Source organism: Poecilia latipinna, unplaced genomic scaffold (genome assembly GCF_001443285.1).
Source record: "Poecilia latipinna isolate Pla-1442-1.1 unplaced genomic scaffold, P_latipinna-1.0 Scaffold743, whole genome shotgun sequence".
NCBI classification, from domain to species: domain Eukaryota; kingdom Metazoa; phylum Chordata; class Actinopteri; order Cyprinodontiformes; family Poeciliidae; genus Poecilia; species Poecilia latipinna.
Window position 1 is genome coordinate 26,871 of NW_015113359.1, and position 15,192 is coordinate 42,062.

Here is a 15,192-nt window from a genome sequence, read left to right on the forward strand (position 1 = left end):
AAACATTCAGATTTTGCCCTAATTCTGGCTTGGTAAAATATCAATCCAGAATTATTCCAGAATTGTGTTGATGGCTACAGAATCATTGATTCCTCTGCAAAGTTTATCCAGATATTAGAGGGGTTATTTAATTATGACAAATTTCTTGTTTAAAGAAAATCAACAGTAATTTCCAACTTCTGTGACAAATTTTTAAAATTTAATTTGGTTGTTCTATAATCATTCTAACTCCCAAAATGAGTATAACATTCATGACCATCATGATGTATCAAAACTTCTGGATGGCCCTTTAACTTGTTAAATTAAATTCGTCACACAACAAGAGGCATTGACTTGAAAGTGTTTACAGAATTTTATTTTATTTCCGGAAATTGATTTTGCAGCTACAAAATAAAAGCAGTTTGACTCCGATGGTCACGTGACGCCACTGTTTACAGACATCCGGAGAAACATGGAGGACACCATTGGCAGTAATCCCCCATCTCTCGGATTTTTAGAGAAATTGAAGTCTTGGCTCTCCTGGTCATGGACTTACGTATGCTTCGTTTGGTTCGGCATGGTGCTGATTATGGTATATGTCGTGTGGAGTCCGCTGAAACTGCAGGAAACTCTTACTTCAGGTAAATTATTGCAGTTTGATGCTAGCTGCTGTTAGCCTTCGGGTTTGTAGCTTTTATCTCAGCAGCCGTTATTTTGACAGCTCGTTGTTTGTGTGGTGAGTACACGAACAAAGATGGTCTTTTGTGCGGAATTTGTCTGTTTAGTGACATTATATCATGTGATATTTAACATTTTTACCGTTCTTAATGAATATTTTATTATTTTAGAATTATGCTCTTTACATTAGTCGGTTAAATTAGCTAAATAGCGTCAAATGCGACAGCGGATATTTTATTGTCACATAAATGCAAAAAAGTAGTTATGTTTGAACTTTCACTTATTGTCATATTGAGAAACGGCACGGAACAGGACATTTATGTGGTTTAGGTTGCACAAATGTGACTGCTCTACTTCATGTTTGTGTTTCAGCCTCAGTGTTTCTGAGCACTCTCACTCCTAAATTCTACGTGGCTCTCACTGGAACCTCTTCCCTTATCTCTGGACTTATTCTTGTAAGTTTCCAACTCGATTATTAAAGATTTTTATTTATGCTATCTCGGTACTAACTTTTCACTCACTGAAGGATACACCATCGCCATCCTAAGGGCTTTTGTTCTGCACATCTTTAGTGGTTATAAAAAGTTGAAACAACCCTGTTAAAGAGATTAAGACTTTTTTTTTTTTTTTTTTTCTGGAACACACTGTCTTCCCACCTTCCTTTGTCAGGTGGAAAGTGCTAATGGCTTGTAAATAATTTTGTGCATATCTTATCAATGACACTTTTGGCAAATTGACCCATATGGTGCTTTGGGAGCTGTCAGTGGACCTTGACTTTGACTTTAAAATGCAACTTAAGAAAATATCAAGAAAAGCTAAAACGAGCAGGTCAACTTTATTTAGGGTTGATCATAAGCACTTTAAATGGTGGTAAATTTATGCACTCCAACAGGTGTTGAATGTGATGGTTAATTATGAACTAAGCCAAATATCCAGTTATAGGAGTGTCTGCACATCTACAGAACCACACTTAAATTTGTATGATTTATTTATTTATTTTTTTTAACTTAACCAAGACTTCTAATAACTACTGTGGATGCATGTCTGTAATGGAATTCCAATTTCAAAATACGATCCCTTAATGAAAGTTCTAGGTTAGTTTCAGTTAGTCAAAACAATTGTAAAAGTATTTTTATTCTGTCTGAATTTAACTCTTTAAACACTTGTCAATATTCTTTTTTAAAACATTTTCTAATTGTATTGCTCTATTTAAGAAAAGCCAAAAGTTTGGGGAAAAAGTTTTGTTTTCGGATCAACATAACGACTCACAAATGTTCAATTTCTTTTCACATATTTTGGTGCATTGCTATTTCTCTTTAACCCCTCATCTACCACCTTCTATTTGTGCTTTTTGAATTTATTTAAACATGAGTATTTTTATTGATTGTTTTGCATTAAGTTTTAGAATTATTGGCATTCTCTCTAATGTTAGAGTTTATAATGGCATACAAATATAATAAGTATTGCTTTTTATTTGTTTCTCTTCAATGTTGTTTTTTTTTATTATTTGGAACAGATTTTTGAGTGGTGGTATTTTCGCAAATATGGCACGTCATTTATCGAGCAAGTGTCTGTGAGCCACCTGCGTCCTCTGCTGGGTGGGGTGGAGAGCAGCTCGTCAACTGGTCTCTTCTCATCAGTTAATGGAGCGGCAGATTCCAGACCCAGTGTTTCTGGTAAGTATATTTGAGCTTGGTGTATTTAAAAGCAGTAGGAGTCTTAATACTGCATGTGCTGACAAGTTGTCCTGCTTTTGATAGATTGCAAGGTCTGGAGGAATCCTTTAAACCTTTTCAGAGGAGCAGAATACAACAGGTATGTATGACAATAACTAGCTGCTGTTTGAAGATCATCTAAAAATTATAATTCATGGCCGAAACCACACTTTATTAAATATATTATTTATGAGTGAGAGATTGTACTTATTTTAGTAAGTTTCTGGTGAAATATGTATGTACTACAGGTACACTTGGGTGACAGGGAAGGAACCTTTAACCTACTATGATATGAACCTTTCTGCTCAAGATCATCAGACCTTTTTCACTGGAGATACTCAACAGTTAAGGCCAGAGGATGCAGGTTTGTTAGATGTTACTTCCAACTCACTGTTAAATAACGCTCTCTGCTCAAATTATAAAGAATAATAATTCTAAAGCAGGTCTTACAGGTCATGTGAATAAACCTTAGCTCGTTATATCTCCATAGTGATGCAGAAGGCATGGAGAGAGAGAAATCCTCAGGCCAGGATCAGAGCTGCTTACCAGGCCATAGAAATGAACCATGAGTAAGTTCTACTTGTACACAGCTGCCAATCATGTCCCAGATCATGCTACTGAAACTTCAAAAATCACAACATAAATCCATAGTTTTTAGGGATTTACATTAGTATTTGACCTGTGAATCACCTGTCAAAGCTATTGAAGAGAAAATGTGTACATTGTAATCACTTGATTGGTGATAACCTATCACTAATAATAGGTATATACATTCAAGACGATTCATCAGGTATTCAAACAAACACGTAAGACACACAGATGTGTCATACGTGTTTGTTTGAATACCTGATGAATCGTCTTGAATATATGTTTTTTTTCCCCCCCTTCTTATAAATTATGCCATTTTACATTGGGTACATTTGCAAAAAAACAGTAGTTTCTAGTTGTCAAATTCAAAAGAGATATTTTGGGTGTTTTTTGTTCATTTTTGTGCATGTTTGCATGTGCAGATGTGCTGCTGCATATGTGCTTCTAGCAGAAGAGGAAGCCACAACCATCACAGAAGCTGAACGCCTCTTTAGAAAAGCACTGAGTTTTGGTAAGGATGGGCGCGACTGAACAGTGATTCCTGAAATCCAAAAGCTGATCAATTAAAATGCAAGTCCCCAAAGTTGGTGAATATACTCAGCAAACTAATTGTCTATGGTAATGGATGTAGTTAAGTGCAATGTAAAATTCTGCATGCTCTTTTACAACACCAGATCTCAAATGTGTAAAGTATTGACTTCAGTCTGCAGTTGGTTCATTATTTCTGTAAAGAACTGTGCAATTATGTTTTGCTGTAGCTTTGACCTCTGCTAATTAGCAGCTTCTTCTATATTCATTCTGTTTAATGCATATTTTAATCCTATTTATGTTCCGCATTTTTAACACTTCTTTAATACTGCATATGTCTTCTTTACGACCTACAGCTGGGAAAGATATCAATCTACTGGTTTACATTAAACGCAGACTGGCGATGTGTGCACGCAAACTGGGCCGGATTAAAGAAGCAGTAAAAATGATGAGAGATGTGAGTTTCTCTCAAAAAAAACATATATATATATACACACATACATACACACACGCGCACACACACAAAATAAATTTCAGAATATGTAGTGCTAATGTGATTTAAAATCTAATTTCAGTTAATGAAAGAGTTCCCATTGTTGGGAATGCTAAATATACACGAAAATCTCTTGGAGGCACTATTGGAGCTTCAGGCATACGCTGATGTCCAAGCAGTCCTCGCAAAATATGATGGTAAGACTAAACAGAATGTTGAATATTTTGCAACTAGTCGTAGAAAGTAGCTCTGATGCCGCACTAATTGAACAACATCCACAAAACTATTTCTGCTTTTATTTTAGATATTAGTTTGCCAAAATCTGCCACTATCTGCTACACATCTGCACTGCTGAAAGCACGGGCAGTTTCAGATAAGTATGTTCCTATTTGTCTTAACTAAGTAGTTGCTAATCTTGTAAATCATGTGATTTAAACCCACTGTCTGTGACTTTTTTTCAGGTTTTCTCCAGAAGCAGCATCTAGACGAGGGCTGAGCACAGCAGAGATGAATGCTGTGGAGGCGATACACAGAGCTGTTGAGTTCAATCCACACGTGCCAAAGGTCAGTAATAAGTATAAGCTGGACCTCATGAAAGCTTTACATCAATGTAATATGTGATATTTAACTATAAAATAATGGGCTGGATTTAATATTTTAGTAACTCATCCTACTCATAAACCCTAAATAAAAAGAAGTACCCCCTGACAGTTTTATAATTTGAAATACCTGAAAAATTTTCAATAATAATGTTTATTTTTTTTAATCATCAGATGGAACAATAAGTGAAGCAATCGAGAACACTGTGTTTGCAGATAAAAGTGTTGACATACTGCTGACTCACCAGCAGATGTCAGTGTGAGTCATTGTACCTAAAATCTCAGCATATTCTCAGTTCAGACTAGCCTTGTTGAACTCTTTGATATATCTGTTCTTCTTTTTTTATTATTTCATGCTTGCTTAACAGTGATTTGAAACTATACATGGTTTTCTTTTTTTAAGTGTTCCGTTTAAAACATATCATAAGAAGATGAGGAGAGATTGTGGGAATCACCATCTCTCCTCTCAACACATACCCTCATTTTGCTTTCTTATCACCTTATCTTCCCTTACCCCATCTTCATCCAAAACTGAGCACACTCTTCATCATGATATATTAGAGTGTTCAACATTTACTTTTTGACCCAGAATTGTCCTACATGCTCAGGGCTCCCTCCCTCTCATATAACAGTGTATGGTATGAAAATGCAAACACTGAAAAGTGGGGGCAGGTTGTTGTTTTGAGCTGTCTGCAACGTCTGATGGATGAGTGCACCTGTAACTCTGCCCTTTGTAGAAATGTTCTCATCTCTTGAGCTACAAAAGATGCCTTGCAACTATTCTGTCTGACATGTAGTCTCCTCTCAGTTTCTGATCCAAAACACTCTAATCACACATTAGTCACATCTAGAAAACTAATTTGAAATGGATTTAAAAATCAATGAGTCTTGGAAAAACTCATGCCAAAATGTAAATAAATTTAATAAATTACACATCAGTAATAAACATACTGATTTACAAGTGTGAATTTATGTAACCAGGTGTCAAACGGTGCTTATGATTTTACAATGAGACAAAATAAATGAGTTTACAGCCTTTCTAAAGAGACCTGGAACATTAAGACAGCTGTTTTAGTAAACCTAATGATGCTAATTTTTAATAAGCACCATATCAATCTTACCTTTTTAAATAATTGCGTTCTCATTGATAAGGTATAGCATAGTCTATACAACTACTATAATAAATTACAACTAATGGTAGGATTACTAGAAACAAATGTTTTTAATTTTATTACATCTTTTTGGATTATATTTCTTAAAAAGAAACTGACATTGACCTTAAAGATTATCCTAAAATATTAGAAAATTGGCCAAGAGCTCATCTGTAGTTGTGACTGTTGACACGTCTGGTGGTTAGAATCAACTTGGTGACCTAACTAGATGTTTTTAAATGAATAAATTCATTAAGGGTAAGGTGGTTTATATATGATGAGTGTGAGGAGAATATTATTCAAAGCTTTATTATTTGAGCTTGTTCAGGCTTGTCAAAGCCAGTAAAAAGTCCACACACGTAATCTTTATCCACATACAATTCAGTGTCTGGCTAAATGCTATTGTCCTCGCACACAGCTGCTTTCCCTTTTCCTTCTCAGGTTTTCTATCTTGCCTCAAGTTCTCCTTTGCCTGTTTCTATTTTGTTCTCCTCCTCTTCTTGTCGTCTTCTATTAATCTTCATTTCTTTTTTCCATCTGTCTGCTGATTCCATTTAGCCAATGTATGAACTGGTATTTCGGAAATTCGACAGTTTTGTAAATGGTTGCAGAGCCAACTACATGTCCCTGCTACCTTGATCTGCTTTATATTTACATTTACAACCCCGTTTGGCAATCCACATTCATTTTTAAGCTTGCAGGGTGATCCAATTCCATTTTTTTTTTTCTTTGCTAGTTTACTTCAACAGCAGTTTTTCATCACACCATATTTTGGTCAATGTTCTCTGATCTAGATTGCTTGTCAGAGCTTGAAATATGGACTTTTCATGTTGCCACCAAAATAGGCTATTCAGTTTGTAAATGGAGACACAGAAACAGCATTAAGTTAGTTTGAAACAAAGATGCATGAAGTTTGATTTTGACAGCAAAAATGGAGCAGCTATAGATATTGCTATGTAGTTTCGGATTTACCCAAATGCTGCAAGGTTTCTGGTATTTTCCCTTCCTGTTGTAAAATTGGCTAAAGCTGTATGTTGAGTTTTATTTTTTATTTATTTTTTTTCATTTCAAGTTTCAAAAATGCATGCCCATCAATCATACAGCAACTACAAAGCTGATGTCATTGTTGCTTGTATGTCAGAGGCAAAAAGAGCCACAGAAGAAAATCAGACGGAGGCTTATGGGTTATGTTCTGGGCTTATGAGTGCCCCAGGATAAAAGGAGAACACATGAAACTCAATCCCTTCATCAAAGAGGCGGCTGGGACTAAAGAGCCAGACCTCAGAACAGGGTGGTGGTGGTGGGGTGTGTGACTAAGGTGTCACCAAGTCTAAAGCCATGGCATGTGAGGAAGAACAGCTGAGCGGCTCTCTAAATGGTTAATCTTAAAACACAGAAGAGGCAGGTCTGCGTGTCTGCTGTATACTCTCCGCTTGTTATCAACAGCACTTCAGTATGGGTAAAGACAGAAGTAAAGCTGGGAAAAAAAATCCTATTTCACTTTTTCAAGTAGATTATGTTACAGAAAGATTTTTCATTTGCTGACCTCCTTCCTTCCTCTAAAGGGTTTGTTTATGTCTGTGGGTTTCAAAATGTATCTTGTAGTGGTCATTTAGGACACAAATATGCAAAATAGACCTTTGTTTGATTTTTTAAAAATGGAGTTTTCTTCATGCTTTTTGACCTTTTGTCAATGGATAAATGCAGCCTACATTTCTGATGAAAGATTTTTATAAAAGACAACTTTTCACATTGAAGAGATTTCAAAAGCAGCCTTAACACAATTTCCTGTCTTACCATGTTTGTTGGGGAATTAAAAAAAATGTGCTATTTGGGTCAAAGTTTCAGAAAATTAAATGGCTGTTATGGGATCTCTCATATTTTAAGTATGTGTATTATGTTTGTAAATGACATATGGAGTTAATATAGGCAAAGGCAACACTTTTCTGTTTGTGTTGATCAAAGCGCTTTAAATTTAAGCCAGATTCACCCAATCTTACTTACAAACACACACAAATAACTCACCTTTTGTATTGTAGGACCTCTACAAGAACAAGAACAAGAACTAGGTATAGTTCTTGTATTCTGGCATAGAAACTGCAGTACTGTCAGGAGTATGCTTCTTTTTAAAGGATTATTTTTGTTGATTTAGTTTTTTCATATTTAATGATCAACTAATTATTTAGGAAAAAGGTTCAATCGGTTGATTGAATCAAAATGTAGACCAGGTTGACATCTGTTCAAGAGTTCAGCATGCAGAGAAACATGCACAGTCAGTGCAGACTGAATGCCTGCATAAGATTCACATAGGATGAGGTCATGTCATAAATGGGACATTGTTGTGACATTTTGGTACTTGGGTAATTTTTTTCCCCAGATTGTATGCATGATATTTATGGCATTTTATGGCATGTATGATATTTATGACATCAGCATAGTTGCTATGCTGATGTCATGGAATATTTTGGCAAGTCCAAATAGTTTTTTGGCAGTCTGGCTTTGCTGTAATTCAAATTGTGTATGCTTGCCATGTCAAATGCTAGGCAATGCTGGAACATTTTTACTTAAAGCTATGTTTTTTTTTGTTTTTTTTTGTTTGTTTTTTTTGCCATTGAAACACAAAACAGATGTAGAATAGAGGGAGGGCATATTTGTTTCCGGTGCTTTAATGAAGACGACAAAAAAAAGAGTTTTCATCATAGCAATGTTTGAAAACTGTCTTATGTGCATGCTACACATTCTTATTGATTCTTTCAAAATCCATGTGAAAGACTAAAACAACATAGAGAACATGAGAGGTTGTATACCTTGTGTGACTGTCAAACTGAGAGAAATGAAAAGAGAAGTTGTAGAAAGAGGAGGATGAGCTTGGTCAGGCTGGACAGGCTGCGATCCAGGGGGCGAGGGGTGAAGCAGTGTGGTCAGGCTGGTTGGCTGAGCCTCTGACCATGGAGGGGATTAGACAGGATTAACTCTGGGCCAACCTTCCCAAAGTGTCAGTCTGAGATCCAGAGCTCTGTGATGCTGGCCGCCTGGGAATCCAGCCCAGGGGGCCCCCGGCCTTGCACAGGGGTTTTGTTCTGCAGACTCCCTTCCTTGCTACACTTGGCACCACAGAGGTAAATTATAGAGTGGCAGGTTCATCATCGTGCAGCTCATAGTGACTTCCTTAACATTGCATAATTTAACTAATATATATGCCAGAAAAGCATTAAAACACCTTTACTTGTATTTCAAGAAGCTTGTTATCTGTTATTTCAGGGAGACTGCCTGTTTAGTCAGCTGTTGTCAACTCGGTGGTCAAAACTAATTCACTGAACAAACTTATAGTTGGTAAAGAATACAAGGCTGATCTGGGCATGTTAGACATTCATAAAATGAACTGTAACAATAGCAACAGAAAGCTTGGGAACACCCTAGCCTCTCCCCCTCCGTGCAATTGCAAAACAACGCTCTCAAAAATACCTCACCAATACCTCACTTGATGAAAATATATTTTCAGTCTGCAGGGAGTTTAGCAGGACGAGTTGCACAATTTGACTCTGTCAAATACTGAGAAACTATTAGTGCAATAAAAGTAAACTATTGAAACTGCATTAAAAGTATTTAAGATTTTCAAATTTTTAAGTTTTTTAAATAGATACAATACTACTCGACATCAAATAAAACAAGATTGTACGACTTTAATTTACAATTGGGTTTAAATATGCACTTCTTGTGTTCACATAAAAACATAGGTAATGTTTCCATCTGCTTTATTTTTCTCCTGCCTTTTTATGTCAATTTTGTTTTCATTTTCTTGAAACATATGTCTTTGTTTTATCTATAGTGATTGTGGCAACATGATGTAGGAATACTTTTTTCTCTGTGAAAATGGTTAGAATTAGTGAGATGATGGATTTAGTAAACAGACTTATAAGGGTAAAAAAAAAAAAAAACTTACAACGTTTTAAGTCTTAATTTGTAAAAAGATAGTAAAGATATTCCCCAGAAAGACTCAAAACAAAAGGCCAAATACAAATATATGCCACACTTTTCAGCTCCTTACTTGTAAAACTTCTGAAAATTATGTATAATTTTCGTTCCACTTTACATTTGGACACTACTTTTTATTGGTCTATCTCCTAAAATACCAATAAGGTACATTGGTGCTTTAGACAAAATGTGGGAATGTTTTTTGCAAAGCGTTATATGACTCTGACTTGTGATGAGACCCCAAAACGAATTGGAGGCCATGCAAGACAAACATTTAACATTATCATCATTTTTTATTTCCCCATTTATAGTACTTGTTAGAGATGAAGAGCCTGATTCTGCCTCCAGAGCACATCTTAAAGAGGGGGGACAGTGAGGCAGTAGCATACGCTTTCTTCCACCTGCAACACTGGAAGAGAGCAGAAGGAGCCTTAAACCTGCTACACTGCACCTGGGAAGGCAGTATGTATCACTGTTTGTATTCTTGCTTTACCACGATCTAATTCTATCAAATATGTCCTTTTTTTATGTCACATTTTTTTCATAGTTTCTTAATGTCTTGGATAAATCTTTGTTATAACCAGTGTCTGTCATTTCAGCCTTCCGGATAATTCCATACCCCTTGGAAAAGGGTCACCTATTTTACCCCTACCCAGGATGCACAGAAACAGCAGATAGAGAACTGCTCCCCTGTATGTTTTCAGCAGCTTCAACCTGCTCTAGAAGGGTTTATCCTCCCTTTTTGAGCAATTTAAAACAATTATCTTCCCTTTATAACAATGTTCTGGGTGTCTTTTCTTTTATTTTTGTTCCAGCTTTTCATGAGGTGTCTGTATACCCAAAGAAAGAGCTTCCCTTCTTCATACTCTTCACAGCAGGCCTTTGCTCTTTCACTGCCATGCTGGCCATGCTCACACATCAGTTTCCTGAGCTCATGGGTGTTTTTGCCAAAGCAGTAAGTATTGTCACTGCATAATTCTGACATATTATGAACTATCTATTGATAGTGAATTTAAATATTTTAAATTAGTTATTTAGAAGTTAGTCAGTTATCTTCTGCTAATTTATGGGCTTTTTGTTGAAAATACATCACTTTCAGCTTCTGTCTTCAATGTCTGCCAGAACCATAAGCTTCATGGCAGCCTAACCTTTAAAGGCTATACATGAGTGAATGGATTCCTATTATAGTTATTTTTACAGAAATGTTAACTGCTTTTAACCACACTCTGTACTCTGGGGTAATCTTTAGTTTATGGTTGATTTGTTTATTACGTCTGACTACATAGACTCGTTGGACCTTCTTTCGTCACAGAAACAAGGCCATAGAGAACATCTTGTGCTCTTTGCTTTGTTTCGTTAAAACTCAAGGGCAGAGTTTTACTCAACACCCAGGGTGCCTGGTTTGTGTAATGTTCTGTTAGAAAGCATGAAACCGTTAAACTGAGGAATTCAGAGGTTAGCTCTGCCCTCTGAGGAGAAACAGATTTTAGTAAAGCTGCTGCTATGACTGCAGAGTTGTATTTACAGTCTGCAGGTTTTATTATTTATGGGTATCTGTCATGCATAATAAGTTGAATTATTTCATATTATTAAATTGGATTGGCTTTACAAGATGATGTACTGTTTTAATTAAATTATGGATGTGTCAAACGCATCAATCAAACTTGCGTAGCTTAATCAAGAATGCAACATCCATCAGCAACTCTTCAAGACGCTGCACTTGTATTAGAAAATGTCCAGGGCTTTTCCAGGGCCTTTTACGGACTCAGTTTTTTTTTTTTTCCTCTTTTTTCATTTTTATTCCTAAACCAGCTTTTATATAAAGAGACCCCTTTACAAGTAAGAATGGATTTTGGATTAAAGGGGGTTATTATGTATTTTCCAGACACATAGTTCCATTCTTTAGCACAATCATGCAAATATGTTATCTTCAACTGCTATGTATGTAACTTGATTAGAAATGTGATTTTGCACCATAGGTGTATCCAAAGTCTTGAAATTAGCCTTTGTCTCTTTAAGAGCATTCCAACACTCTACCTTCAACACATCATCACAACAATGCTTTTCCATAATACCTTTTGCAAGCGTTCTCAGGAGCTCAGCAGACGCACAGTTTCACCAGGTGTTTGCTAATTACTGCTGCCACTAGTCAGTGGGGGAGGCGCTGGGGAGGGGTGCTCTGTGTGGTGGAGGCTCAGCTGCTGTCTGAAGCTCCAAGGTGGAGTTCTGTGGAAATAGGCGGCACATTGTGTGAGCAGGTGTTTAGGAACATCTAAATGGTTGCCACGGGAGACTCAAGGATTCTTCAAACATTCATGAATGAGTCAAAACAATACCTTAGGAAAGACATAAAAGCCTCGGTCCCAGTCCGGTTTGAGACGGACTCCGATCCGCCTAAAAGCCTCGGTCCCGGTCGGGTTTGTTGCGGACTCCGATCCGCCTAAAAGCCTCGGTGCCGGTCCGGTTTGAGGCGGACTCCGATCCGCCTAAAAGCCTCGGTCCAGGTCCGGTTTGAGGCGGACTCTGATCCGCCTTAAAGCCTCGGTCCCGGTCCGGTTTGAGGCGGACTTTGATCCGCCTAACATGATAAAAAGGTCTTCTTATCTCTGTTCATATTCAGCCTTTTTTTCTTTGAGGACCAAAAAAGTTAAGGAACACTCAGGTTGCGTTATTTATTTAAAAGTACAGAACAAGAAGTATGCATTTAAATGGGTGATTAAGATGTGGTTGTCACTTCATCTGTTCTGAAATCTGACCATTAGTGTCATTGCAAATAGAGCCGTTTTTGCCTGATTATCTACACATAATATATCCAGTATATTTTGGTATACCTCGACATAAAATCTGAGAACCTTTTGGCACGATGATTTAAGGCTTGATGTTACTTTTCCTTTACTTTCAGTTCTTCAGCACTCTCTTTGCACCGCTGGGCTTCTTTGCAGACAAAATGGAAAACTTCATGCCGTCCAGTTTTTGGCACCAGCTGACTCGGATTTGACCTCATCTCTGTCTCACTCAGTCATTCACGTGTACACACACACACACACACACTTAATGAAAACACATAAACACCAATCTCACTCAAAATTCTTGGACAAAAAGTGTTTGCTCTCCTGTCTTCAGCATTACTATCCACTTGCTGCATTGTTACTGATTATATTGGCCAGGGTTGTATCAACACAGCAATAACACTTCTAAGATGCTCTCCAACATGTTTCCAGCTTATAGGGGTTTTCCAAGAACTGATTTGGTGACTGCCACTTAAACTAATTATCCTGTCATGTTGTTTGTATTAGTAAATTCAGGCATTTTTAGTTTTCATCAGAAAGCTACTGTTAAAATGAAATGATTAAGATCTGCATGTCCAATTCCTATTAGGTTTGTGTCCATAGAAAGTCATAAAGGAAACTATATAATTTCTCATATGATGCATCTTCTTAGATGTGCCATATAATTTATCACTTTCCATTCTTTTTAAACTAAAAATGTACATGTCAAGCAGTCAGTATCTGATGTAAAAATAGATGTATTCCTGAAAATACAACTCTTTAAATTACTGAGAGGTGAAACCTAAGACTTATTCATCCACAAAGACTTTTAAATTAAGTCTCACTTAAAAACATTGACCTTGTTTTCAGATTTTAATTATCACATTGTCAGAACTAATTTGTCCAGTTGTAAATTATACTGACAAATCTTCACTTTGAGAGCATTTCCATAAGAACCATTATTGGAATAAAGTGCCTTTGTTAGTATTCTATGCCACTGAACACATCTAGTTTGATTACAAATGATTCCTTAAAAATATAAACATAACTAATAATTATTCTGTTGTTAAAGGGTTTAACGAACTGACAAACTTTGCAATGGCTTTACTAATCCTTCGTAGGCCCTTTCCAAAGTGATTGTCCATCCTTTGGCTACACCAGTTTGTGTGTGCAGAGTTGCGGTGATCTGGGGCCTATCGCCAGTGGTCATTGAGTGGGAGGCGAGGTAAACCCTGTGCACAAATTTATAAAATGTATGGTAACCGATGACAGTTTCATTCCAAGCTGATTTTTAAAAGTTGATGACAAAATATCTATATTGTACTACTGAAATAAAGCAAGGCATGCTGAGGACAGGAGAATGTGTTCACAACTGTAATTACCTTCCAATGGGTTTGACAGCAAAAAAACCTACAATAAATGTCTCTTCCCTCTCATGTGTGATGTTTTTTTTTATATATATATACTGAAGAGGAATCAGCTGCCCTATCACTGTTGATGAAAAAACTTCTACCACATGATGCTTCCTCCTCAATATGTCACTTTAGAGATGATGTGCTCAGGCTGAAACATTTTTTTAATTAATTCCTAATTTGAATAACAAGAATAGCCCAAACAAAGAGCACATTTGTATGTTGAATGCATGGGGTTCAGTGAAAACATTGTTGAGTTGTAAAGGTTTTTTCGGGATGAATGACAATTCTTTCTTCTGACAGTAAAAAATCCACATAAACCACTCTTTGCCCCTGGGACAGTTTTAGCTCTGAGATGTTAAACTGAGATGCTGATTTGATATAACTTTGTTGGCGGAGAATTCCTTTGATGCCACTCCTGTTATATTCACAGACTTCAACTGGGATCACATGTGGTGGAGAGCAAGGCACCACACAAATTGTTTGAAGTACTGTTTACTGTTGTTCCTTTATTGTTGGCACAATTTAGCCAATTAAACAATAAATTAAGACCGTAAACGTCATTATTTTTGTCCTCTGAATGCCACAGTCACAAAGCTAAAGTATGAAAGGAGCTTTGTTTCCTTAAGGATACCATGAGGTCTTTTTTGGTAATAAAAGAAATGTGACTTTGTATAAAATCAGTCAAATATTTCTAGATGAGCTTTGCAAAGTAAATTGCATCTAAAATGGTACATAGACTGAACTTGTATAACACTTTTCCAGTCATTGTGACCCCTTAAAGCGCTTTACACTAGAGTCACATTCACACACCAATACGCAGCTTGGGGTTAAGTGCCTTGCCCAGAGGCACATCGACATGTTTCATTAGGAAGCTGGAATCTAACCTACAACCTTCTGATCGCAAGACAACTACTCTAGTCACAAACGAAGTATACAGACTTGTCAGGTATACTTCAAGACCTTTCCCCCATTTCCTCCTGGACCAAAGCTTCACTTGGACAAAAGAATCTGGCCTCAGTCCAACCTGAACAATTTCATCACCAGATAAAATTAATTTTGCTGAATGAAAAAATATCTAAATTTAAAATGTCTTCATTAACATACTCAAAAGCTGAACTTTTAATGCAGATCAGTGCAAACCCAGGAGCGTTTTTAATCAGTCAGAAGTTATTGCTTACAACTTTCACCTTTCTAATCTTTAAGAAAAACAAACCCACCTCAGACTACTAAAGAAATTGAAAACAGACTCTTTTACTTGTAATTGACTTTTGACTTGGTGTATCATTTGGCTTTGTTTAAAGAA

General features: G+C 36.6%; 1 protein-coding gene across 1 annotated transcript; it reads left to right on the forward strand.

Moving 5' to 3' along the window:
* The first annotated feature begins 414 nt into the window (after nt 1-414).
* Nucleotides 415-13,909, forward strand: LOC106955532 (suppressor of tumorigenicity 7 protein-like). The gene is made up of 15 exons (XM_015045772.1): nt 415-620; nt 1,030-1,112; nt 2,174-2,333; nt 2,418-2,472; nt 2,621-2,736; nt 2,863-2,941; nt 3,383-3,471; nt 3,845-3,945; nt 4,064-4,178; nt 4,286-4,358; nt 4,443-4,545; nt 10,018-10,168; nt 10,306-10,398; nt 10,522-10,661; nt 12,609-13,909. The coding sequence occupies exons 1-15, from the start codon at nt 452-454 to the stop codon at nt 12,702-12,704; spliced, it is 1,623 nt and encodes a 540-aa protein (XP_014901258.1). The 5' UTR covers nt 415-451; the 3' UTR covers nt 12,705-13,909.
* The last annotated feature ends 1,283 nt before the right edge of the window (nt 13,910-15,192 follow it).